Here is a 26722-nt window from a genome sequence, read left to right as displayed (position 1 = left end):
GGGTTTGGGGTTGGTGGTGGTTTTTAGGCAGCTAAGGGGCATTTTGCACACTTGAATAAAAACTTTATAACACATGTGGCTGGAAAGAAGTTTACTTCAGGCCTTGGAGCAGCCAGGACCAACACCAGCCTTGGAAAACCACTGAGGAGACTGGGCTCCACCGGCTCCCCCTGGCCCTGAGAGGCGACGCCATGAGGCGGTGGCGGGGCCACGTCGCCGCTTCCCCCGCTGCGAAATGGCGGCGCTCGGCGCCGGCCGCGGGGCGCACCTCGGCCAATCAGGAGCTCGGGAGCTTCCTTCGCAGCCAATGGGCGGCGAGCGTGGGCGGGCATTGGTGGCCGTTGGCAGTTGGGCGCGTGCTGAGGCAACTGAGGGGGTGAGGGGGCTGAGGAGAATCCCTGTGGGGCTCCCTGAGGCAGGAAAAGTGCCGTGATTTGGGATTTTGTCGTGTAATTTTGAGGGGAAAGTTGGGAGGGGCTGTTGCTCGGTGGTGGTGTTTGGTAATTTGTGTATGGGTGTGCTCCGGTGGTGTTACAGTGAGACCTGATTTCACACATGTGGTTGCTCTAAGCGAAAGTTGCATGTGTAAAGAGAAAGGTAGTGGTTTAGAGACAAAACTAAGTGCACCAGTGGATAACGAGGTCGTGGTAAGGTTTATTTTGGCTTTTGTCGGTCACTCGTTAAACCTCTCTGTAGATTTTTAGTATTCAAAATAACACTGTGTTAATGGTGATCCTCGGTGTTGTAAATAGGAGAACTAAGCCAGTTTTGGTGCAGGGAAGCCCTCTGGTTTCCTTCCAGCCTCCTCCTTGGCTGCCTTCTGGGCAGTGCAGGTACCTCTGTGAGATGAGCCGCTGCCTCACACCACAGGAGGTGTTTTTTGAAAGCAGATGAAGATCAGGTTGTGAGCCCGTGGGCTGCTCTGCCTGCTCAGGGAGAGGGGAGCATTGCAGGCAAGGCTGCGTTTTGCTGCACATTATAAAACAGACAAGTTTTGTTTAAATAGTTCAGAAAGCATACCTGGGAAACAGCTGTCACCTCTACATGTCCCTTTCTTTGTTAAAAACATGTTTTGTGAAGACAGAGACAACCATTCATGAGAAACAAACTTCACGAGGAGTGACTCTATCCCCCAGTGCTTTTTCTCTGCCTTTTCTACATGTTTGGTATAAAACTAGTTGTGTTGTAAGTGCAGTGCGGGAAAAAACTTTGGTGACTTGTCCAGCTTTCTTCTGTCATAGAAAGAAGCATTCTGATCCAAAAAAATACCTGCTTTCCATTATGTCTTGCACTTCCTGGGTCTAAAGATAATTAAATTTTTTTACGGTTCCATGCTAGGTAGCTATTTCTTCTTGTTTCCCCAGGATTAAAAGGAATATGCTTCCATTTCCCACTTATCCAACACCTGGAGGGGTTGTAATTCTCAGGGGGCACAGAGCTCTAAGTTCACCAGTTTGCTCACTTCAGTAGTTTTTAAAATGTACATAGCTCCTTGTCTGCAGGATAATCCCTACAGTAAATGCCCTGGTCGTGGATCAAGAAGATTTAGCTTTCTGCGGCAAGGAATGCTTACAGGCCAAATACAAAATCGGTAGGAATAATGTGAGGTCAGTTTGTGGTCACTGCATCCAGGGTAATGTCTGCATCCTTGTTTTCAGAGTCAGTACATGCATTGAAACAATTTGTGTGCTGTGACAAAGTGTGTGACGCAAAGAGCTCGGTGGGTATCTACGGGGATTGTGGTGATTCAGCCAAGGTATGCTTCAATGGTAAGGGGACGGAAACTTTGCCTAGCAATGTAAGAAAATAGGATTGTTTGGTCTGTCGGGATGCGTTTACTCAATTGAAATCACAGACGAAAGGATAGCAAATTCTTTTACGAGCCTTAATTGAGCTCTGGATGTCCTTGAGAATGTGTAATTCCTTGATTCTGCGCTCAAATTGGGAATAATAAGAGGGATAGTTTAACATCTTTGTTTAAACAGCATTGTCTTCTCGTACACCATGGAGTATCGAACTTCTCTTATTTTTGTTAAGGTGAGAAACTGATAGGAAGAGACGAGCTGATGACTTGGATAACTTGCAGTGAAGTGAGCTGTGTGGATTACTTCTGAGGAGGGAGGGCTTCAGTATCTGTACCATGGAATTACAAAAGAGCAGCGACGTTAAAAGCAAAATGCGGGGCTCTGTTCAGACCTCTCACCTCTTTTCCTATTCTGAGAAAGCTCAGCAAACTCTGATCAGAGACCCTGCAGCGGGAGCTAACGTCTCTGGTTTTGGCCAGGCACATTGTGCCAGTGTTTCAGACTTAGAGTTGCAAGAGGAAAGCTTACCTTGCTTAAGTTCATCTTTAGATGCAGATATTGAAATGTACAATAAGAAGAGAAAGCGAGTTTGCTGTGAGCAGGTAGAGGAAAGCAAGAAAGAATCTGGTACGTTGGGAAGGGTGTGCAGCGATACGCGTTCCAATTGCGGCGTGTGTGATGGTTGCAGACAGATCCGTGTAGGTGAAGAAGATTCACAGCTGGAGTACATCAGTGCTAACGAGCAAGAACCGGATGGTAGGGACAGCTCAGGTGAGCTTTCTGAGCAATGGGAAACTGTAGGGATCAAAACCCTAAAGCTGATGGATCCAGCTCATCAGGTTCCAGGTGGTGGAGCTGCAAAGGAGCAAAGTCCTGTTGATGTGGTAGAAGATTGTTCTGCCCCTGAGTACTGCATAGGGGACCAGGTCCACACGGAAGAAGCTGTGCCAGAGCTTCCCCAGCTGCTTCAGGACTCTCTGCTGGTTTGCAGCAGCACATCTTGTGATCATAAGGAAGAGCATACAGCATGTAACAATGTTCTTTATGGAAATATACTTGAAAGTCATGCTTGTGGGGGTAAGGAAAGGGTTTATCCAAATCTGCTCATGTGTGATGGTTTAGAAAACGGAGAGGTGAAAGATGCTCCCCTGGTTGATGGTACACATTCACCCCTGGTGGCCCCGAATAAAGAGGTGTCTGAGCAGAATGACAGGCATGTTCACAGCATGGCAGTGAAGCAAGAAAATCCTTTGCTGCCACCAAGAAAGGCCCCTGCAAGAGCCACGCAATTGTGCAAAAGCACAAGGGACTGCAATTTTTATTCTTGTGAGGAACCTCTTGCATGCATGGTTGTCAGCACCGAGAGTCGCTTGTTTGGGGTGGAAGTTGCAGATCAGTCTGGCAGAAACGCCAGCTCTCTCAGCCTGGAACCGGAGTGCTGTGAAAATCTGATAAACCTCACCAGCAACTCCAAAGTTAACCAGGCTGTCGATGCGAGCTCTGATTTCAGAGCTTGCTTTACGACCAGCAGGAGTACCAGCGCCCGGGTCCATCTCATGTCCAGGGCTGTCAATACAGAGATAACAATGATGAACAAATCCCGGCCTGCGGGGTGGCACCATGAAACCTGCACAGATGCTGCATGCTACAGGGACGGGCCCTGTGGAGCTGGTAGTGTGGAAGACGTTGGCTCACAGCTTAATGACACGCTGGGAAAGCACCCGGATGGCAATACTGCAACGGCTGAGAGAAGTTCACAAATGAAGGTAGTTTTTTTTGACCTAAAGTTGCTCGGGACTTGTCTATCCAAATGTTAACCTGTAACTTCTTTTCAATGATTTTTATTTAGGAGCAGTGGGAATCCAAAGCTGAGTTGCGTAGCGGGGATCTAAAGCTAAACAATGACAGGTGGGTAGTGAACTGCTCTTGGTTTAGCGTTCTAGGTGCTGGGTAAGACCTGGATTTTTTGAGATCGGAAGGCTGTCTGCGACTTGGCAAAACTGACCGCAACAGAAGATTGCTGGGCTGCCTTCCAGAGGTATCTGGCCAGCCGAGGTGAATGAGCTGGTGGAGACCTGAAGCTGAACGAAGACGAAGGCAGCCACGCAGTAGGAGCCGGAGCAGCTCTGCACCAAACAGCATGGGCTGGGTTGCAGGCTGGCCAAGGGGCAGCCTGGCAGAAAAGGAGCTGGGAGTCTCACTGGACAGGTCAAGTATCAGTCAGCAGTGCTCCTGCATGCTAAAGAAGGCAGAGCATATCCTGGGGTTGCATTGGCAGCAGCGCAGCCAACCGATAAGGAAGTGTTTATCCTGAATTTGGGGCCTGTGGGGTTGTGTCAGGAAAGGCTCCTCCAGCTGTGGGGTGTGTTAAACAAGCCAGAGAGCGGCAAAGCAGGGAGACTCCCCTGCCGAGGGGTGTGGGGAGCACGGGATGGAAGAGAGAGAGGCCGAGGGAGCTGGGCTTGGTCAGCACGGAGGGGAGGCAGGGACCTCCCTGGGGTCTTTGGCAGTCTGGTGCTGGGGTATGAAGAGGAGCCAAATCCAAAATGCATCTCTGCTAAGCAAGGGTGAGAGCCAGTGGTCGTGGTGAGGGAAGTTCTAAGTGGGTGGGAGAAACTGTTGGTTTGGTTACTTGTTTGGTTTTATGGTGAGAACGGTGTTGGCACAGCACTGGAGAGGTGGTAGCCTCCTTTCTCTGAGATTGAGAAAAAACAACCAACCCAGCAACAAAGCCGGACTAGATAAGACCCTGAGCTAATTTGAAGTTAGTCCTGCTTTGAACAGAGGTTCAGACCGCAGACCTTCAGAGGTACTTTACATCCTAAAGTACCATGTGAAGCTAAAAAGAAAATAATACAATAAAATACTCTGTGGCTCTAAAAAAAGTAGATAGATGGATATGCTGGGACTCTGAAAACAAAGTAAGTACATCTGTAGATGAGCAGAGTTGCTAAGTTTCTCTTCATTCTTGTGACCGCACAATTTGTACAAAAATGATGAAGGTACTAGCACAGTTTCTGCCTCTCAGTGAAGGCTAGATAGAGTGTGAAAGCTGTGCCACTAGCTGCTGTAGAACATATTTTTTTTCAGGGGAGTGAATAGGAGGAACTGATTTCATTTTTCTCTTTTTTTTTTTCCCTTAAATTGTATCAGAAATAGCTTCTGGAAAGCTACTTGTCCCAAAATAAGACATGACAAACCTATAATTGACTCACATGCTTCACGGTTTTATTTATTGTTATATTAAAGGCCAATACACCTCAACAAACAAACTGTGAAGAACTCTGTGTCAAGCTACTGTCAAAATCTACTGCAGAGAGCTGTTGAAGCAGAATTGCAGATTCTAACCACTCATTATCAGATGTGCTATCAGCACTGCTTGAAGGTTTACAAGCTGGCTTTGGAGGAAAACGTATGCTTTAGCAGGCATGTACCTTAATGTATTTCATTCAGAAGGACACGATTTGGTTAAAAGGCATTAATTGCTAAGTATTATGGATGTATTTTATTCATACTTTTTGATAGTGTTTAATAGCTATCATTTTTATCTGAAGGAGTTTACATTCTCAGAACTGCCAAGTCTCATTTTCAGCCTAAAATTTAATCTGTCCTGTAGTGCCTTTAAGAAGGGCATTCACAGACCCAACAGAAACAGTTGGTTTCCAGGAATGTCTTTCCAAAGAGGAGGAAAGGTACAGGAGGAACAATCTGGAGTGGACTGGATGCACAGAGGGGGAACTGGGGACAAGGTAGTAAATGAGGAAGAGAAGGGCTGCAGAACTGAGAGTTGATGCAAGAAGGGAATGGTGTTTGAAGGGTCTCTAGCTGGTGAAGTGTGTGTCCTGCAACAAACCTGGGATTCCACCGAGAAGCCCTGCCTTAGATATTGTAGTGCTTAGTCTGCTCCAGGGAAAATAGTTGAAGCATCTTCTAGATGCTGAAAGCATCGGGCTCTTGCACAGAAGTATAAATTCATTAATTTTTAATGGCAGAGTACAAAGAAAGACATTGGAAATGCGGATTAAAAAAAGGAGGAAAAAAGAAGTTAATGTTTATCAATATGAACAGGGTTATTGATACCAGTTAAAAAAAAAAAAGGTAGAATTTTTAAATGCTGTAAAATATTTAAGCAATTTTTGAAGTAGTAAATAAAATGTTTGTCTGATTTTTTTTTTTTTTTCTTATATATATTTTAGCAGATACCATGGAAATGGTTATGCTAAGACTGAATTAGGTTCATCTCTCTTGTTGGTTTTGGAAGAGCTAAAAAAGAATTACAACAGCATGAGAGTGAAAATAAAAATGGGCATACCTTTAAATGCACTTCCACCACTGTCAGTTGAGATAAACTTGTTCCCAATCTCTTCTTCTTACGTCCCATGCAAGGTAATGTTTTACTGCTTTTTGATTGTAATTTTTTTTTTCCAGAAAATTAAGACAAATCTTTTTTCTTTTGACAGTTGTTCAGCGAGGACCTGTGCTATGAGTAAGTAGTCTTTGTTCATGGTACTAAACTTCAGAGTAAATGGGAGCGGACCTTAAAAGATGTTGAACTTAGGATTTCTGATTTCAGGATGCATCTTGTTGCTCCAAACTGTTTAGCTGGAAGATTACCTTAATACTTTGGGCACAGTGATTTTATTTTAAGAAAAGTTCTACTCTGTACTGTTCTCATATGCAGACTGTGGAGTGGTACTTGTACTGTCTTTATAGAAAAAGTTTTCGATGTACAGGTCATGTTCTCAGTTCAGCACTTTGATTACTAAAATTCTAGGTATAAACTAAAAACGTGATTACTAAGACTTCTAGGTATAAAGAAAAAATAATCTAAACCCTAGATCTAGAATACAGCTTTGTATGTATATCAGATTGCAATCGATGCTTTTATAAAATACAGGTATTGAAAACTTTGGCTCTCTAATTACATTAAGACTTATAAAGTACATCTTATTTTACTGCAAGCTTTTCTCAATCTGTGCCTGGAAATACTTATATCAGTATTTCGGAGTACTCAGTGTCATTGTAGAATTAAAATTTGTTGTGCCATATTTTGTGTTACATTCTTGGTTCTGTTACAGTTCTGTTTCAGGCATGAGGAAAGCAGACTTTGAAGCTCTAAAACTGCAAGAAACTAACACTTCTGTCAACGTGGTAGGGATTTTGTCTTTACTGAGTTTCACTGACACTTATGTTGCTGAGCATAGGCTCCTTTAGGTATATGCAAATGCAATTAAAGTCGTTAGGGCTCACGTTGGGATTCCCTGCCAGTAATAGCAAATGCAGTTCATGTTGATCATCCTTCCAAAATAAAGTAACTTTGGGATTCTTAGAAGATAATCAGTAGGTTCACTTTTTTTTTTTAACACTTACCTGTTTAATTAATATTTTGAATGTCCAAAACATAACATATTATCAAGTGCAAGTTCTGTGCTATAACTGAAATATACTTATAGGACAATACACAGATCGTGTATTTAACTGGTGGCGGTCAGCCTAGTGGCTCTTCTTCCTCCAAGACGTTGCAAGGACAGCGTAAAGATCAGGATGTGCAACATGGTGAGCCCGCTGCTTCTAGTGCAAATACTTCATGACTTGTTAGCTAAATTGTGCGGGGGGCATGATGTAGAAAACCGTGTAAAACATCTAATGTTAAGCTTTCCATCACAGAAGGGACAGTTCAATGTCCATATATATCAGCCATATAACATACCTTATTGTGAGAAAAAACCTGGTGTGAAAGTAAGTGAAACCTTTTCCAGTTGTAGTGGAAAATAACATAGGTAGCTGGAATCCTCTTAAACACATAGAAATTTGATATTCATAGGAAATACTGGGCTCTGAATTTTAACACACTGAAATTTATTTGAACTGTTAAGGCTATGTAAAAACCGAAGACGGGAATGAATATTGGTTTGATGCTAAAGAGGAATTGACAGTAGCAGAATTTTCAGTAATATCTGAAGAAATGGAAGAGCAACAAGAAAAACAAGACACAGTTGATTTAAGAGGTGAGGTCATGTGCTTTAAGCTGCCGTACCTAATAATGGTGTTGATATTTAATATTTGAATACTCTGTGTGCTTTCTAAAAGTGTGAGGAACTTGGAGAAAATGCCAGCTGGATTTTCATGCTTTTTTGCACTGACTTGCAGTGAATCTTGTATAGTTACACAGCTCTTCTCATTCACATTTTTCCTCAAAAACTTTACCTACTGCGGTTACATCCAAATTAGTAAATGCTTAGCCAGCCATGTAGCTGGGGATATTTCTTTTCTGCATCCTTCTACATAGTGACTTCTCGAGAGTTATCTGGGACAGGTCCGTGTTAGGAAACCAAGGGTCCTGGTGAAGGGCATGGTTACAAAGCCCAGAATGGTAAAAGCAGAGAGCTCGTGCGCCCCGTGGCGGGGACTTACAGTATGCTATCCGTGCTTAGGCATCGGGATCCGCTAGTTCAAACCAGCGTTCTCTCTGACCGTAGCTAGAAACCTTACCTTGTCCACCTCTTCATGCCTCAGGGAATGAGGAAGAGAGCTTTTTAGAAACTGAGCTCTTCAAATTTCCAAGGCAATATTTCATTTTCTGTTAGAAGATACTTATCGTTCACTGACCTTTTTAAAAGGTTTTCTGTCTAAGTTTTCTGAAACTTACAGAGAAGACGTTAGCTTAAACGCTAATAATATAATAATAGTAGATAATAATAGAAATAATAGAAATAATAGTAACAATTTGCTTTTTCCTGTTTATTACCAGAAGCAAAGATAAGGGAAAGTGTGAACAAGTCCTTCTTTGTTTGTGTTGGTGGCCTAAGTTCTTCAGTGTCAGAGGTACGCCCGTTTTTGTTACATAGCAGTAGTGTCTTACCTCTCTTCAGAATTTTCATAGTATACATTTGTAATCAAAATGTGCTTGTATTTTTGTAGGGTGACTTAAGATCACATTTCCGGAAATACCAGATTTCTGACATTCTTATCTGTGTGGATTCTGGTAACCACAGGTACATAAAAGTTTTACTTGTTTCAGAATTTTTGCTGTTGAAGTAAATGGATCATGGGAGAGAAGAGGGAGTTGTTCATTAATTTATTTTTATTCTGTTTCAGTAAGTAACGTAGATACAGATAAGCTGACAAAAATCTGTAATTCCAGACAGCTTCTCATCTTAAGAGAAGCTAAGTAATCTGAAATTTTCTGTTGAGATACGGTTAATGTTTCAAAAGATCAGAACCATTATGGTGTGTTCTTACTGACAGAATGGTTAAGGTTGGAAGTTATCTCTGTAGGTCACCTGGTCCAACCCCTCTGCTACAGTTCCTGGTATTATTGACATTCTTATCAACATTGTATTTTAACTTAAGATGTGCTTTACTTTGTTTCCTATTTGTATTTTGTGTCTAGATGTGCATTTCTTGGCTTTAAAGATGCTAATGAAGCAAAGTTAGCAGTAGAGGAAATGAGCAAGAAACAAATAAAAGGAAAAACAATAAGTGTTGAGCTTGTAAATGATTCATCAGAGAACAAATATTCTGTTTCCCAAATACTTAAGAAGAAGCTGTGGCGTGAATTCCACTCTGTCAACGACAGTCAAAGAAAGGATCAGGATAAATCGCTCAGTTCAGCCTCCAATTCAGTGGAAGCTCCTGATACCACCTGTGCTTCTGAGAAGGCGCCTCTCCTTCCCACAGCTGCTTTAAAAATTCCTTGCTCTACCCAAGCACCTTTGGAAACAAAGTGTTCTGGTCCGAAATCCTCTGTTGAAGAGTCGGTGCGTTTTCTGTTTGCAGTTAATCAAAAGCTCAGTAATGATTACTGCAGCTCCTTTATGTGGCAGACTAGAGCATTAAAACTTACAGCTCTGTAACATGTTACCTTAGCATATGTTGAGTGATGTTAGGATATGAAAGCACGTTACGTGTCAGTAATAAATTTCTGTCATGCTGGAGAAGAGTGAGAGCACTGTTCACTTGTTCCTGCATCAAGTTGTGATGGTCCCTCTTTTTCTTAATCCTAAACCAGCAACCGAGGCATTTGCACGGGATTTTTTATCTTGCTTTTGTCCTCTTTGAGTTCTCACTTGAAATGCTTTCTATTTAAATGCCTTCAGATTTTATACAGAAAAGATTTTGGGACATTGGAGGAGAAGCTGTTGGATTTTTAAATGTAAATCTAAAGAAGTATCATATGTAAATTTTCTTTTAATTCATTCAGGTTGGTCGGTCCTTGGAGGATGAGGCAAAATTAGTAATTGGTGTTGCTCTGACAAACTGTATAGATAGGCTGTGTTTGGGGATTGAACTTCACAAGTTGTAGTCTTTTGGGAAATAACAGCTGGACCTAAAGTAACGCAGCAGGAATGCCAGTATGGTAATAAATACGTGGTGCAGTTTTATTTCTAAGTTACAGGTCTGATAACGTGACTGCTCATGTTAAAACACTTACTAATCTGAGTCTGTATTTCTTCATTTTTTCTTTTTCCATAACAGAAGTATTTCTTAGTAGTAAAGATCTGCCATAAAATTTGTACAATACATAACCTGTTCACTTTTTGCTGATTTTGATGCAATTCTAGGACACTGGAGGCAATTCCCTGCAAAAAGCATCTGCTCCTTTCTCCACTAATTCATTTGGTGCCTTTATTTCTCCTAATACCTTGAACTTGAGCAGCTTTACCAAGTTAATGAAGAAACTTCAAGAAATTCATCCAGAGGCTAGTAGGTGAGAGTATTTGTATTTCAGTTCTACCCTGGTTTGTAATGAATCCAACATCTGCAATAACTAATTAGAGTGCTAAGTGGATTGCACAAAATGTGATGTAATCAGTCATTGCTGTTATTCCTACAGAGACAAAATTGTGGATGCTCTGCTGGAGGTGAGGAAGAACAATAAAGGTATCCTCAGTGGCTTGTCCATCAATTCTATTATGGAAAGGACCTCTGTAATCCTAAGGAAGTCAACGCCCAGCTGTAGCAGGGGGGAAAGCAACGTAAATAAGTGAGTATTCCAGCCTGCAGAAACGCAAACACGGGACGTTGTGTAGCTGTACAGCCTGACTAGATTAGGAAGGAGTTTATCGTAAACCTCTGCCTGCATTTAAAAAAAAAAAAAAACACACACAACTAAATGAATCACTGAAACAACAGTTTCTGATTAACTGTTTTGCAGAACATATGTAAATAGGTGAGCTTGCTAGCTCTGTGCACTTCATAAAACTTGGTATGTTGGGTTTTTATTACGCAAACTTTGAGTGGGGAACATCATAAATATTCTGGGCAAAGGTGACATCTAATGGCCAGTTTGTGTGTAGCATTTCTTAAAGAAATTCCAGTTAGGCTCAGTTTTGGTTTAAAATTGATGATCTTTGATGTTTGAGACTTAGGTCTTGTCTAGATATAGAACAGAGTAGGTTTGCATGTCTTATAGTTTTTGCATGTTAAAGGACTTTGTAGGTAATTCCTTTCCTTCTGCTGGGTTGCCTGGAAATCTTGCACGATGATACACCAGGGGCTGCTGCAGCACGTTCAGCTTGCTGCAGCTTCCTAGGAGGAGCAGAGGAAAGGGCCTTCCCAACTCCCACTGCCACGACTCCTAAAACACAGCAGGTTACAGCTCCAGCTGTGGCTACGTGAGGTTGGCTGGCTTGGTGCCCCGTGTGCCTCCCCTGCAAGCACTGATCCTGCTTCCAGCGGTAGGAAGCTGCTCCAGCCACCCTGTGAACAGCTCTCTGCTGGCTTAATCAACCAGCCCAGGCTTTCTGGTGGGTTGGGTGGTCACTAGGGCTTAGCCTCTTTGGGGTGGACCATTTGCACTGAGTCTCTTTTAGGCTTTCATTTTAATCTTTCAGTCAGAGCAGGGGGATGGGAGGGGGGTGCTGCATGACTGCCTGCAGGGGCCTCAGCTTACTAGGCCAGCGAGGATGAGGTAGTGGGGCAGGAATAAATAGGAAGCAGCTGTTGGATCTGTCATCTCATTCAAAACCATCCTTGGGGGGGAGAAAAACAAAACCCCCAAGTAGTAGTTTGGGAAGAAGTGAACAGGGAACCTCTTCCTCAGGAAAAATTTTACGGTTGTGCAGATAGTGGGTGAGACAAGTTCCTCCAAAAAAAAAAAACAAACCCAGAATAAAACCCAGAACTGCATGGGTGTGTATATTCCTAGTGTCCTCTAGGAGACGTCCTTGAGTTGATGCTCATTTCAGTCTCCCATAAGCTTCGTATTCTGCTTGTCTGAAGGCAGTAGCAGTGCAGGTTTCATGTGCTGTTTCATACATTGTTAGAAACGCTTTGGCACCACCTGTGCTCCCAAGCACGCTCTGTCCAGCTGCACAGTACTTAGTTTTCTGCAGTGTTTTCTTCCCAAAACTGCACCAAATTTTGAAAGCTCTGATTTTGGTCTCAAAGCTCCCATTTCAAGGATATGAAAGAATCAGTTTATTTTTAACTGATACAGTACCTTCTAAGATGAGTAGTATTTATGCTGATAGTTTTACATATCCAAGGGTCATTCCCGCCTGTTGAACATTGTTTGTCAGAGTAAATCCTTCGGATCAGGTGCTGTGTGGGTGCTAGTGCAGCGCACAAGTAATCCTTAACACAGCCTTAACTTGCGTGTTGCACACTAGAACTATAATGGAAAAGGAGAGTGACTCTGCCCAACAAGGTGAAGCAGAAACCTGAGCTAGAAATGCTTCCTTAGACACATTAAATGCACAAATAGGTTCTAGGCTTTTTTTGGTCATTGATTTATCATAGTCCTAGTTCTAGGAAGTAATACCGGTGACCAGAACAGTCCTTCAGAACGACTGATTGCGTTGAATATCTGGAGACATTCAGCAGGATTTTAAATATAGCTTAAGGTTATACCTTATGTAGTGATGAAGAGGGTGAAAGGATCTCAACGTGTGGCTGAGTTCCTTTTGAAACAATGAGTATACTCTAGGCTTGCTAGTCTGACGTTTGACTGCCCTGTAAGCTTTTGCAGATGCCTCTGTGAATCAAAGTTATTAGTTACAGCTCTACTGACTGACTTCCTCAGGGTTACAGATACGGATATAGGGTCATCCCCAAAATACGTTACGTTTGAAAGTGTGTTTAATTAGTAAGGTTTTTTACAGCCTGAAATGTATTGTGCTTTCCTTGTCAAGTCATTTTTAAAATGGTGTGTGGGCTTGACAGTCATAACAGAAAAAAAATACTATTGTAGGAACAGTTGCTTTGTGAAAGAGATGATCTGTAACAATTTTTACGTTCATAATGAGGGTGCTGTGAAATAGCCAAGTCAGTAGTGAGTAATGGGGGGAAAAAACTTCATCTTCCCTTAGTAAGAATCAAGTACGTACTAAGTTTAAGAAATGATGATTTATTAAAAAGCTCATTTATAGTATTCTCATGTGTGTATGGCTTCAGGCTCTCCTGAAGGGTACGTGTCCACTGCGAAATACCTCTCAGAGCCTTATGTTCCTGAAAAATGATGAAGCATCTGGAGTTGTACAGATAATGCTTCTTTGTCAGGCTGTATTATAGGTTGTTTTATGTAATAACTTAAATCCAGACCTAAAGTAAAGCATGATACAAGCTTCTTTAGTGTTTCTTTGGCAGAGTTGGACATTTAAATGACTATAAATCTTTTATATCTGTTAACTTTGGAGGAGTAACTTCATTAGAAAAGGGTGAGAGAAATTAGGTTTTTGCTCAAAGCAAAACTAAACAGTGCTTTGAGCAACATGAAGTGCATGGAGCCTCTTCACTCATAAATGATGACTTGACAGCTTCATTTTGAACTCACTCAGTTAACTAAAGAAAAAACACCACTGGATGTGATTTGTTACACAAAGACCTCTATGTTATTGTAATAATTTCTTCTGGGTGGTTCTTAAAGCTAGGAAACCTCCCTTCTCTGCACACAAAGTTCTGAACTGCATGGCAAGAGCAGTATAGCTTCTAGTGGTTTTCTGGGGTACTAAAATTGCTGATGCTCCATTTATTTCAGCTTGGGCATACACATGCACGACTTACCTGCTTTTTTCTTTCTTTCTATGTAGATGATTTTCTGATTGTGAAGAACTGAACGCTTCACTTAGAAGATTTTTGCAGTCCATCTTGTTCTGGGATCATTCTGTATTTTTCGTTTGTTTTATTTCAGTAGCTCTTAATGAAAACTTGTGTAGCATCACTGCATGATTTGCAGTCTTGTTCGAGGGAATGTAGCCTGGAGGTCAGTTGGTTGTTTTTCTCTATAGGCAGAAATTAAATGATTCTTCCCAGTTCTGTTGTTCTCTGCAGTTGGTTCAAGTGCTGAGCACGTTTCTCTAAGGCTGAAGAAATCACATTTCAGCGCAGTGAGACTTCTCTAATAACAGCAGGACTTTGCTGTGCTGAAGTACACAACCCTTGCACATCACTTCATTTTAGGCATGGCAGTAGCTGCTACGATGTTAATAAATAGCCAGCACGCTTAAGTTCTTTCCTGATAATATTCTAAATGGGCTGCAGAGGTGTCACGTATCCTTCTAATACCCGGAGGAGAGGGAGGCAGTGAGGACGTGGAGCAAAGCAGGCTTTGGAGCTTGCGGTGCTGAGGGCCGTGGTTATGCAAGACCTGTGCTGCAGCGACTTGCGAGCAGGCATCCCCTGCCCAACCTCACTGCAGCACCATTCCGCGTCCTGGCACGGCACGTCTTTCCTTCAGGATCATATTGTAGCCTAGATTTTCTTCTTCCAGAGTATGGCTGCTTTTTTTTTTTTTTGTCTCCTATTCCACTTCTGTTGCTGTAAGCAGAGCTGGGCCTCTGCCTCCTCCTTTTGTGCCCCATAGCGTGGTACAGCAGTCAGCTTGTCACCCCACTGCTGCTCCCTGAGCCTTTGGGTCTGGGTTGGTGCAGGGGGAGCAGGAACGCCGAGGGTATCCATCTGTTGGGTTTGTGGGGGAGACGAGAAGAGGTCTGGATTTTAAATCCTGGCAGACAAAGGAGAGGCAGCTTAGGTGTATGTGTGGGGTGAGGGGGTGAGAATTATTGTGGGTGTCAGGGGCAGGCACCCACACCATGCCCCTGCTGTGGTGCTGCGTCCTTGTCCATCTCTGTCCCTCTGCTGTGCTCTGCTCTAGATCCTGCCTGCGTTTGCTGCTGCAGCTCCTCTTACCTGTGAATAAAGGTTAAAATCCCTTCTTTAAAAACTTGTGCTGCCGTTTCCCTCCCTCCAGCCCTCGCCTCTCTCCTCCCTTAGCAGAACTCCTGCCGTTAACGCTTTCAACCCCCAGCCTCCTCCTTCAGCCCCGAGCTGCGGGGCTGGGATGAGCTTTGTCCCCCCCTCTCTCTCTGAAAGCAGCTGGAGGCTTCGCTCCGCCGCGTTATTAATAGCAAACGCCGCCCTTCGCGTCCCGCGCTTCGGCAGCTCTCCCAGCCCCGGCTTCTCCCTCCTGCGGCCCCTCGGCGGGCTCAGCCGCTCTCCGCCGGGGAAAGGGCCCGGGCATGGCCCCGCTGCCGCGCCGCTTCCTCTGCTTCGTGCTCGGTAGGTGCGCGCCTGCCCCCGGCACCGCGGCATGGAGGCCAGGGGCAAGCCACCGGGGCGATACCGGCCTCGAGACGTGCCCAGAGCCATCCTCTGAGGTTGGCTGCCGGCGTGGAAATCAGCCTCCGGAGGTTCCGTCCCTCCGTTTTCCCCTTCTGCCTCCTTCTGCGGGGATGCTCCTAAAAACAATCAGCTAGGACCCACCGCGCTGTCCATGCGGGGCACGGTGTGCGCGGGGCTCTCGGGTGTTTGTGGGGCTTCAGGTGCAACAGGTGGAGGGTTGGGCTGGTCACCCGAACGCACACAGCACAAGGCTTGGGAGGGTCGTGCTTTGGTTACTTTTTATTGAAAGTGTGTTTGTTTAAGATTATTTAAGGGGAAACCATGCACTGTCGGTGCGCTGCTGCTCCTGCATGAGTTCCTTTTCCCTTTGCTTGCCGTGTGGGTTTTCTCCTCCAACCCCGCTGCATAATGCATGGAGCTTTGCTGTGCAGCAGGCTTCTCTGAGCGCCCTAATTAACTATTTAGTGCTCTCTGGCTGCTGCTGCTCCGCGGGGAATGGGCGAGTAGTTAGGATTTCTCTCTGCCCTGCTTTTCCCGGTCCCTTTCCCCTCTCTCTACCAATCTGCCTCTTGGGCTTGTTCCCGCAGGGGTGTCTCACACCGCTATTGCTTTCTCCATCGTGGGTAGGATGCCCTGGCCGTATTTCTGTGATCCTCCTCGTTGGTCCCGAGCCCCAAACCCAGAGGAAGAACCCACCTGTCCCCGTCCCCATCACCATGGGACCCGTGCAGTGCCCAGGGCGAAGGAAATGGTGGCTGGGAGGTTCTGTGAGAGCACCGCCGGGGCTGTGGCAGGGGAGCATTGCTGGTCCTTTCACTGCACCTTCCTCCTTGTGCCTCAGTGCTGCGACTTTTGGCAATGAGAGCGGGAGCTGCCGGTGCTCCGGGCTGCTTTTTTCCACCTCACGTAGGAGCACAACATCTACCTGCGTGCGAGCCACTTAGCCGTGATAGATGGCAGCTAATCCCGGTGCTGAGTGGCGGATGCGTTTGTCTTTCGCTGCGTCCTCCTCCTGCATTTTTTTTTCTTTAAGCATGTTCTGCACTAGTTAAGGAAAAAAAAAGCCAGTTTGTTCCTTGCAGGGCTTGTTGGTGGCGGGCACTGAGCCTGCGCCCAGTACCTTGTCCCTTCCCATCAGCACAGAGCCAGATTTGGGCTCCCAAATTCACTGGTGGCCCGGGGCCACCAGCAGGGGATGCTCAGGTGGGCGATACCCACACCCTGCCCAGATGTACCTGAGCTAAGCTTTCCTCCCAGGTGGAAAAAAAAAAAAGAAAAAAAAAATCCCTTTTTTCAGTTGCTCAAGCTCTAGGCACCTTTGCAGCTGGTTACGGGCTCCTCACGAAGCCGTAGTGATCAGGATTTGGCTGAAAATAACCCTGGTCCTGTCTGATGGGACCCGAGGCAACCGCTTCCACTGATGGTAAAACTCTGTCTGGTTTGGGGCTGTGGCTCCTCGCCGAGGCTGCTCAGAAAATAAACCCTGGGTTTCACAGGGAGCCTCCTTATTGCCAGTGATGATGGACGAAGCAGGAATAGTGCCTCGGGAGCTGGGTCGAGGTCATTAAGCTGAGGGTTAACAAGAAAACCACGTTACTTGTTAAACCCAAGCAGGTTTGCAGCATTACTGCAACATTCTGCTGTGCGCTGGGACCCGAGATGGAGACACACGAGGCTTCCTGTGCATCGGGGGGGAGTTTTGGCCTCCAAGTGTGGAAAAATGATTGAAATGAAATACGTGCAGACCCCGTGGGGAGACCCCTAAACCCTGCTGGGAGCTGGTCCGAGAGCTGCGGGCGCTTGTGGGTTGTGGTGCTGCCTGTGCCTGCATTGCCATATTATTTTGGGTAACGTTTGTTGGAGAAATGTCAGCGCTTTGTCTGGGTGGGCTGGAGGGAAGCACGTTATTCGCCTGGAAGGGGGGAAAAAACCTTCATGGAGAAAAAGTGAAATAAATTGTTCCCTGGCTGCACACGTGGCTCACCGACAGGTTGTGGTCTGGCTTCACAGCCTGGGTTGAGCACGCAGACAGGGCACCAGAGCTATTTGTGTTGCTTTTCTCCCTGATGGATTTTTTATGTCTATTTAGTTTGTTCAGCAGAAGGATGCAACACGTTGCCTACAAAGGACCCGAAATATCGGCTCGGCGAGCAGATGCTCGGCGCCGATAATTGTCGGAGCTGGCTGGAACCAGCGGTGGGCGATGCCAACCCCGAATCCCCGGTGTGTGGCTAAAACCTGTGCTTCTCCCCATTAATTCAATCAAGGCGGATTATTTTTAAAACACCCACGCTATTCATTAAGGATGTAATTATCTTTATAACTAACTGCTCATGCCGGGTTTTGGTCTGTAGGCAGCCAGCAGTCGGTGTTCGGGGTGCCTGGCTTTTGATTCAACCTGGCTTTTTCATTCATCCCTCCCCTTTTCAGCTGGTTTTCATTTTATTTACATGCTAAGTCAGGGCGTTTTTTTTTGGGGAAGAGAAGTATTTGCTGTTCTGCCCTGTGTGGTGCCAAGGCCAGGGACATTCAGGATAAGTCCCCTTCCTGGAAAGGTGCTTGGCAGCCACCAGCGCCCGACAAGGACGTCATGCTTCTCCTGCTGGGCCAGGTGGGAAACTGAAGCCTGTAGTGATGTGGTGCTTTGGAAGCCTTCTGTCATCCCCAAACATTCCCTTGTTTCTTCTCAAATCCAGTTCAAGAAAACTGAATCGTTTTCCTGTTTAGGAGACCTGGAGTTATCCTTCCCCACCAGAACCTAGAGCTGCCTTCAGTCTGACGTGTTAAATCAGTGTCGAGGCCAGAGACTTCATCCAGCGCCCCTGGAGCTGTTATTCCCCTTCGGTGTGTGGCGCAAAGGAAAATGAAAGGATTGCTGTTTTCCAGCCAGCGCTGACAAGAGATGTGGCCTACAGCTGAGCAGAATAATTGTGAAACCCAGATGGATGTCTGAGGTTTTTATTCTGACGGCCTGGTGGGTTTGTGGTATTGTAACCTGAGCTTCAAAGTGAGGTGCCCCCGCATCCCTGGGATGCGAAAAGAAAATTTCCCTCTGTAAGTACCAACCACTCGAGCAGCTGGGTAATTCTGTGGCCACTCACAGTTAAAAAAAAAAGCACATAAATTGTGAAGGTTTGTGTGAACTGAGAGTAAAGAAGCGTGCAAATAAAATGAACGTGGTAGCGTTCAATAGCAGAGGCGTTCCCGTTTTTTGCTTTCGCTTCATGGTTATCCCAAGCATTGCAAGATGAAATAAAATATATAGAACTAGCCACTGGTGGCTGCTGATGTTGGGGAGCTCCCCATCTTCCTGCAGCATTACTGTGCCCGCTCAGCCTTCCCCGAGCACACCCCGATGGTGGGGGATCCGCCTGTTCCCGTCTGACCTTCTCCTGTTACTGCCTGCCGTAAATAAGCCTTCCTCCCTGCCCTGCGCCTCCCCGGGCGCCTCGCCTTCCGCCCCAGTGGCTCTGCCGGGATGGAGGATCCCAAGGATGGCTGCGCCATCTCCTTGTGGTGGCAAACACATCCCATCACGCCTCAGATACCTCCAGGGATGGGACTCCACCACCTCCCTGGGCAGCCCCGTCCAGTGCCTGACCGCCCTCTCCGTGACAAAATCCTTCCCAAGGAGAGAAGCTGTGGTTATTTAGAGAAAAACCCTCAAGAAGGACTCCTCAAGGGGTTTCAGTGCCACCACAAGTTCCTGCCTGGGGCGCTTTGGGCAGGCGAGTGTGGCTGGGCTAGCCGGAGGATGAAAATAAAGAGTGGACTCCTGATGTTTCCCCTGAGAGGAGGCTTTCAAAGAAAGGCAGCGTGTTCCAGCAAGAAGAGCCCAAAAGGCCCCAGAAAAACGAGGAGGAAAAGGCCGGAGCCTGAAGAGTCATGCAGAGGGGACGGTGACCCGAAATGCAAAACTCCTCTTGCAGAGAAAGCTCTGCAGCGGTGACAGAAAGAGGTGTCCACCAAATTGTTTCTGGGGTAGGGAAACCACAGCTCTTGACCCAAACCCCAGCTGTAAGCGCTGCAATGGAAGCAGTTTCAGTTCATCTTTTTAATTTTTTTTTTTTTGAACTTTTTGTAGCCCTTCAGTGCCAGCACAGTTTTTTTGGCTAAGCGACAGGAGTGACTCCTTTTTTGCGGCTCTCAGCTGAGCCCAGCTTCGGTGTTTGCTGGGACCCTCCAGGACATCAATCCCACGGCAATCAAGAGGCCCTAGGGTGCCCGAAAAAGCCTTTCCTCCAATCACTTTTTGACTGGTGCTCTCAGGATGTTCACTTTGAGAAGACAAATTAGCGCTCCTTACGGTAATGCCTCCAACCAGGCAATCAGCCACCCTTCGCAGGGAGTGCATTCGTTAACAGCGGCGCGAGTCCTCGTTAGATAAACACCCCGGATTTGTTGGAACTTGCTCCTTCTGCAGCCCTTTCTACCTGAAGTATGAAAGAGAAGAGCCCTTCGCTATGTTAGAAACCAAACATGCCCACGAGGGACCCTTTTTTGTAACAGCAGGACTCATTTCTGTGCTGAATACAGGACAGATGCAGCTTGCAGTAGGTGCTGCAGCCAGGGTCTGTTGTTTCTCCTCTCCCCGCCCAAGGTGGAGATGCCAATTAGGGTTTTCCTCCAGGAAGTGGCCATGGTGCAGGAACAGATGTCAGGAAGCGCTCGGGCTTCTCTAATAACAGTTGTTTTGCTGGTACGAGCGAGTGACCTGGCTCCAGCCTCCTCCGTGCTAATTGGCATGGGCAGGAGCGAGGCGGCGGGCAGCCGACTTCTGCTTCTCTTCCTTCTCGTGCCGTGTTGCTCTCGAATTTCTCCAGGTGGCTTTACCTTCCCCAATCCCTCTCTCTCTGTTTTGCATGTCTCACTCGGCTCTGCCTGCCTGCTGTTCCTCCTTAGCTCCTGGTTCCCCTTGGCCGCTCGCCTGGCTGCCTTTTAATCTGTTCTCCCTTTCCCCACCCCACGGTCAGCATCGCTCCCACAGGGCTCGTTGTAACCCATCACTCCCGAGCCCCCCCCATGCATTCCTGCACCAGTTTCCCAGCCCCAGCAAGAAGACAGCTCAGAGGAGGCTTCTTGTCAGGGTTTTCAGGGTCTGTGGGACTGTGCATCAAGGATTTGGGGGCTTCAGCAAGTCCGTGCATGGAGAGCATCGCCTGGGTGGCAAGGTGTGCTGGCACGATGACCGTGTTCAGTTGCCAAAACACCCTGGCTTTCCATCACTGCCAACATTTCTGCAGCTAAATGCTGCGCTAATTATTTCTTTTGTTAAAAAAATAAAAATAAAAATAGCGACCCCCCGCCCCCCTGGCTTGTGTGCAGAGCTATTCACACGTAGCAAAAAATAGAGCTGGTATGCGATGCTCGCCTGCAATGTGCTCCAGTAGCTGCAAAGGCACTAGCAGGCACTTTGGGACCAAGAGCAAGGTATTATTTATAGCCAGCCTCGGTAAATCATTCCTACTAAGGTTTTTCTTTCAGCCTGATCCCCATTCCCTGTGTAACATTGCTGTTATTTTTCCTGGCAAAACTGTACAAATTCGTCCAGTAATGTGATCTAGCTGGGACCCTGATCAGGCTGCTCATGGCCGTTCCCTGCTGCCCTTTCTCCACGTGCCATACAGCCTTCTGGCCCCAAATTTTCTGAGCCCATAAGAAGCATCTTTTTCTCCCCTGATCCCAAACCACTGCATGGCAGAGAGGTGCAGCCCGAGGCTAGACCAGAGGGGACAGGAATTTCACTGTGCTCCACGTGGAGATGGATATTTGCTTGTAAGCTCAGCACCTTGCAGGCAATTTTTAAGGGCTCCTTTGCACAGCAGCAGCAGCAGCAACCTGTCTGTACTGTTGCGTTTAACCAAAACAATGTGAGTTTAAACCCAAAGAGGTACCAAGCAGAGGATAAATCTGCATCTATTCTTATTTATGGCTTACCCAAGAGGATGTCGTGTGACTAACTGATTCAGGGCCGTCGCCTGACCCGTGCCTGTCTTTCAGCCCACCACTTCATCGCGGCGACGGCGTGCCACGAGGCAGAGTACGGCCGGCAGATCCGCGAGCGCTGCCTCCGGCCCTTCAAGCTGAGCATGGAGGGCATCGGGCAGCAGCTGTGGTGTGACTGGGACGAGACCATGGGGTAAGTGCCCGGGGGGCACCGCGGGTGCTGCCACGTCGGGGACATCCTGCAGCCACGAGGGTGATGGGCAGCGGTGTAAATTTATCCCTGGGGAGCTTCCGGAGGCGCCGGGACGTGGGGCTGGGCACCCTGCTCGTTGTGTCCCTGCTGGAGCGGAGCTGGGGCAGGTGGACCATGGGGTCCCGTCCCGCCTCAGCCAGCCTGGAATTAAATGGGATTTCATTTAGGCCAACCTACGCAGTACGTAGAAGTTAGGACAGCAGTCCTGTCCTGCTCAGTGTGCCCGTGTACACTGAGGAAACCACGAGGCCCAGAGGTGAAGTTTTAACAGGAGGAGCTCGCAGGTCTCACTGTCAGCTTCGTGCTGGGGATCCATCTGTTCATAAGGCGGCAGGTGCTCCACTGCCCCTTCTGGTGACTCACCGCTTGATGCACATGCTTTTGGGAGATTAATTTTGCACTCAGGTTCTCCACTCAGTCCAAAATACCCTAACTCATCTCAAAAAAACCCATGCTCTGCCTCAGCATGGTGAGACATCTTCAACCCTTTCCTACCTGAAGTTGCTCAAAAATGCTTTGTGCTTGTTTTCTTTGTCGTGCTGTGGCTGTTCCCCAGCCCGGTGCACAAAAACCAGCCCTTGCAACACACTGAGGGGTTGAGGGAAGTTAGGAACCGTGAGCAGGTGTGGCTGTATGCCACGAGTGTTTTGCACAGAAGTATAGGGTTTTGCTTAAATTCCTGCTCAGTCCCCTTCTCCTGTGCCAAATTCAAATCTGTATTTGTATGTGTATATAAACATAAATATATACATATGTTTATATATAAATATATAGCCTAGGAAAAGCACAGCCTGGGTTTCTTTCCCCTTTATTGGTGGTAAGATGGAGGGGAGAAGAGGAGTGGGAAGGCAGTGTGGGAGATGCTCCGATACCGAGAAACCTCAGAAAACACTCCGCTTCCTCAAAGAGGCTTTGGCTTCGCGAGACCGGCGTTAGCCATTACCCAGCTTTTTCTATAGGGAAATTAGCAGGGGGGATTTGGGCATCTCTCATATTTTCTGTGCAGCCCGGGGCTGCTGGCATTGCCCAGGATGGTGGCTGGGACCTGCTCAGGAAGCACAGGTGCATTAAGGAGCTTGTTCTTTACCTCTGACATCCTGTTCTCCTCCTAAATAGCTTCTGCTAAACTTGTTATCCCCAAGGCACTTGGAGGAAACGTTGATAAACTTGCTGCCTTTAATTTGATTGCATGAGTCCGTGGGAACACAAGCCTCGGGTTGTTTAAGAGATGACATTCCTCTGATCCTCCTGTGCCCTCAGGACAGCTGGCAAATCGGGTAGAAATAACTCAGCTACGGCTGTAGACAAGCTGCCCGGCACGGGTAAGGGCTTGGGGTGAGGAAAAGCAGTGTTAGGAGCTTGGCCCAGGTAGGGATGGCATGGGCTGGGTGCCTGCTGCAGGTTCAGAGTGAAGGGTTTTGCTTCTGCTGAGCACGAGATGGAGAAATGGAAATAAACCCCCTGCCTAGAGCCTCATGTCCTCTCTGTGTCTTCCCCCAAACCAAGGAATTTTGGTGCTTGAAACTGGCTGAGATGGAGAGCTGAAGGAGAAATGTGTGAAGGTTTTTGTCTCTACCTAACAGGTCCCCCTGGTGCTGGGGTTGGAGCTGTGATTTCCCATGTGTGGCATTTAGGGGTGATACACCTGTGAGGCAGACATCAGCTACTGCTGGGCTGGGGATGCGTGCCCTGGAGCATCTTCCCTCTGAGGGGAGGCTGGGGGAGAGGAGGCTCGGGGGGGGGGGGGGCTCACCCATGTCCACAAACACCGGAGGGGAGGGCACAGAGGACAGAGCTGTTCCCTTGGGTGCTGTCGCTGTCCTCATCCCCTTCTCCCATTAGGCAGTGCCTTCTTTTTGGGTTGTACCTGCAGGACCCCAAATCCACCCCACTTGGGGTCCCCGGGAGGGGGCCGATGGCAAAGCCACCGTCACTCCTCTGCTTTCTATTGCCACAGCTGCGTCCGTCAGTCCTGGCCAGGGCACCAGGCTGTCACCCGACCCTGCCCCGCTAAGAATACACCCCGAGGGTTCTGCTCAGCTCCCGGGGTCTTCGGGATGTGCCCTCGTGGTGCCACACATCTTGCTCCAGTGTCAGCGCTGCGGGCAGGGGGCATCGCTCAGGATTTGCAGTGGCATTGGCATCTGGATCCCCTATAATCATAAATCATCCCTCGATTACCTCCCTGGGGCAGAGTGCAGAAATATAATTATATATATATTTGAAAATAAATCAAGCTGTATTTTCCAGGACAAATGGAAGCCCCCAGAGCCCCCACCTCTCTCTGGACACAGGGAATACCTCGATATTTCCTGCCCTTCCTGGAGCTTGAGCTGGCTTTGCCCAGCGTGGGCTGGGGCTGGTGAGCAGAGCGAGGAGGTGGGGACATGGTGGTGGGGATGTGGTGGTGGGGAAATGGTGGTGGGATATCAGCCAGGGGGAGGAACATGGGTAGCAAGGGGAATGCAGAGCACCCGTGCTGGCAGCTCTGCTCCCAGTGGCGCTTGTTGCTGGCTTCAGTGACCAGCGTGGGTCAAGCACGCTGTGCCCCCAGGCATCAACAGTGCTGCTCTTGCGTGGGCTCGGCATCCCTTCTGACAGCCGTGAGGGTGGTTACTTACTCATCCGCACCCCCACTAAATGCCACGAGCTACAAGGGAGACCTTTTTTCCCTTGGAGAACCTGTCCGTGGCCTGTGATCAGCCCCGATTAAGGACTGGTGTGGGAAGGCACACACCTGCACTGCCGGAGGGATTTTGTGTGCTGTAGTTCATCCCAGCGAGCATGCGGTGTCCCGAGCTGGTAGCTGGTAGTGCACCCCTAGCGAGAAGGTCCCTGCCACGTGGCCGGGACTTGCAGGAGCAGCTCCCCGAACAGCACGGCTGGACTCAGTTGGTGGCTGTCAGCCTGTGGCCATGGATGGCCAAGGGTCTAGGAGACAATGTGGAAGAAATGAAAAAAAAAAAATATATATATATATAAAAATATATATATAAATATATATATATATATTTTAATTTGGTTCTCCACTAACTCTTTCCTTGTGGTCTCTGAAAATGCTTTGGCTCCTAAGATGCAGAGGCTGCTGCCAGCAGCTGGGAAGTTGCCTATGAACTATTTCTTCCCCAGAGGCAGGTTTTTAATCAAATAGTTGTTTTTTTTTTTATTATTATTTTTAGCTCTGTTGTTCTAGGATTAGGCGTGAGTAGTTGGGATGGGGGAGAAATGCATCTGTACATATTTGTATATCTGTTTTTACACATACAGACATTTTAAAAGCGGGTGTTATTTGAACCTCGTGGAAACACCTTTCCTTCCAGGCAGCCGGGCTGGAAGGATGAGATGCTTTTCGTGAAGTTTTTTGCTTTGTTCAAGGTGTCAGAGCGTTAACTGGGTCAGACCCCCTGCAGTTTCTAATAACACCAATACGGGCGCGTTATTGTATCTAAATAAGTATATCCCAGTCATCTCCTTCCTCCTGCTTTAGACAGCACCAGCACTTAAAAGCGGGCTCAAAGAGGCAAAACCAGATGGGAATAAAGAAAAAGCTTAGATTTTTATACCTGGCTACCTGCAGTCTCACCGATGCACCCGCAGCGCCCCGTAGCACGAAGCCTGCTTTCTGGCACCTAGCTGCATCGCTGTCACGGGGCGCCCGGTGCCACCGCGGTGCCCCTGTCTGTGTTGCAGCACCTACGGGGAGCTGACCAACTGCACAGCGGCTGTGGCCGAGAACCTCACCTGCTACTGGCCCAACCGGCTGGTGGATGAGTTCTTCGTCGCCGTGCACAGCCACTACTTCAGGAACTGCTCCCCGTCCGGCCGGGCGCTGCACGACCCCCCCAACGGCGTCCTCTGCCCCTTCATCCTGGTGCCCGTCCTCGTCACCCTGCTGATGACAGCGCTGGTGGTGTGGAGGAGCAAACGCAGCGAGGGCATTGTCTAAGGATGGGTTTTGGGCACAGCACGACCGAGGAGCGTCCCAGGGGTGCCGAGGCCCCGCGGCATCCCCGCCGGTCCCCTCCCCAGGCGGCGGTTCCCAATTAAATCAATCGTTAACGATCCGGTCACCGGACGGCACGGGATGCTGGTGGCGGTGAGGATGCTGCTCGCCGGGTACCAGGGCAGTGCTGCAGCAACGCTCGGCCTTTCCCTGCTTCCCTCCCAGCACCCCACAGCTTCCACTGGGGAAAAAAAAAAAGGAAAATTTGGGAAAATAAGGAAAAAAATGGGGGGACTGGAGTCCTGCCAGCGGTGCCGGCGCAGCACTGGGACATGCCATGACCACGAGGATGGCAGGTCAGGGTGCAAGCTGGGTGATGAAACCTTCGCTTTTCTTCCTTTTATCCTTTTTTCTTGGTTTACCCTTTTTAACGCCAGGAAAGGCACCTTCTCCCCCAGCCCACCCATGGACGGGCTCTGCCCAGCGGGGACGGTCACTGCCCCATGCTGGGAGGTGACGCCGGTGGTGGCACTGGTGGCCTTGGCAGTGCCGCAGGGCTGACAAGGAACAGGAATTGGATGCTTTTCTTAATAAATAAATAAATAAATACAGAAGTAAAGCAGGTGCCAGCCTTTGATGTGAACCCTTAGCGCTCATCCCCTGCATGAAGCCACATGGATCTACACGGATCAGGGCCATCTGGAACCTGCTGCCCATGGGCTGGGGTTGGGTCTCCTTTGGGGTCCCGGGAGCTTCACACCAAGCTGGGCCCAGGGGAGGGAGGGATTGGGGGAGAGTCAGAGGCTGAGGAGGAGCCGGGGGGATTGCACCCAGCTCTGTGCAAAGAGGACTGAAGCAGGGAGGCTGCTGGGGAGGGAACGTGCACTGAGTGCAGGGCAAGAGCAGCCCCCGATGTCTCCCCGAGGTCCCACTGCTGCCCCCAGGGCAAGCCCTTGCCCCACAGAGGGGTTTCACCCCTGGATCAGTGCAGCCCCCTTGCTTCCACGCCTGTAGCTCCAGCCCCCTGCTCTCACAGGCTGCTTGCACCCCAAACCTGCCCCAGTGCAGGACACTGGTCTTTGGGGTCTCTGAGGGCTCCAAAGCTGCAGGACGGCTCAGCACCCCGTGTACATTCCCATCCCTGCAGGAACAAGGGTGAGAGCCCAAAGAGCGTGGAGTTTCTCCCCTTGTGCTATAGGAGGGAAGGTAACA

At 47.9% G+C, this 26722-nt stretch overlaps 1 protein-coding gene across 7 annotated transcripts; it reads left to right on the top strand.

Moving 5' to 3' along the window:
- Positions 1 to 332: 332 nt before the first annotated feature.
- On the top strand, positions 333 to 26129 carry LOC121072227 (receptor activity-modifying protein 1-like). 7 transcript variants are annotated; one of them, XM_040561607.1, is made up of 18 exons: positions 333 to 449; positions 2038 to 3571; positions 3655 to 3713; positions 5055 to 5231; positions 6002 to 6191; positions 6266 to 6291; positions 6884 to 6956; positions 7259 to 7361; positions 7682 to 7813; positions 8557 to 8630; positions 8727 to 8800; positions 9199 to 9565; positions 10370 to 10515; positions 10642 to 10791; positions 13838 to 15305; positions 17458 to 17591; positions 21369 to 21507; positions 25165 to 25290. In XM_040561607.1, the coding sequence occupies exons 2-15, from the start codon at positions 2141 to 2143 to the stop codon at positions 13839 to 13841; spliced, it is 3006 nt and encodes a 1001-aa protein (XP_040417541.1). In that variant the 5' UTR covers positions 333 to 449; positions 2038 to 2140; the 3' UTR covers positions 13842 to 15305; positions 17458 to 17591; positions 21369 to 21507; positions 25165 to 25290. The 7 variants fall into 7 exon arrangements, with proteins under 7 accessions (XP_040417541.1, XP_040417543.1, XP_040417542.1 ...); XM_040561609.1 differs by having other exon boundaries at positions 1659 to 3571; XM_040561608.1 differs by having other exon boundaries at positions 333 to 647.
- The last annotated feature ends 593 nt before the right edge of the window (positions 26130 to 26722 follow it).

This window comes from Cygnus olor, chromosome 6 (assembly GCF_009769625.2).
Source record: "Cygnus olor isolate bCygOlo1 chromosome 6, bCygOlo1.pri.v2, whole genome shotgun sequence".
Taxonomy (NCBI): Eukaryota; Metazoa; Chordata; class Aves; order Anseriformes; family Anatidae; genus Cygnus; species Cygnus olor.
The sequence above is the reverse complement of the archived record's forward strand: the minus strand, read 5'-3'. Positions and strand labels throughout refer to the sequence as shown.

Coding starts and splice junctions, on each gene's coding strand:
- LOC121072227 (XM_040561607.1), top strand. CDS start 2,141: ATGGAATTACAAAAGAGCAGCGACGTTAAAAGCAAAATGCGGGGCTCT. Junction 3,572..3,654: donor AGAGAAGTTCACAAATGAAG/GTAGTTTTTTTT, acceptor ATTTTTATTTAG/GAGCAGTGGGAATCCAAAGC. Junction 6,957..7,258: donor CTAACACTTCTGTCAACGTG/GTAGGGATTTTG, acceptor ATATACTTATAG/GACAATACACAGATCGTGTA.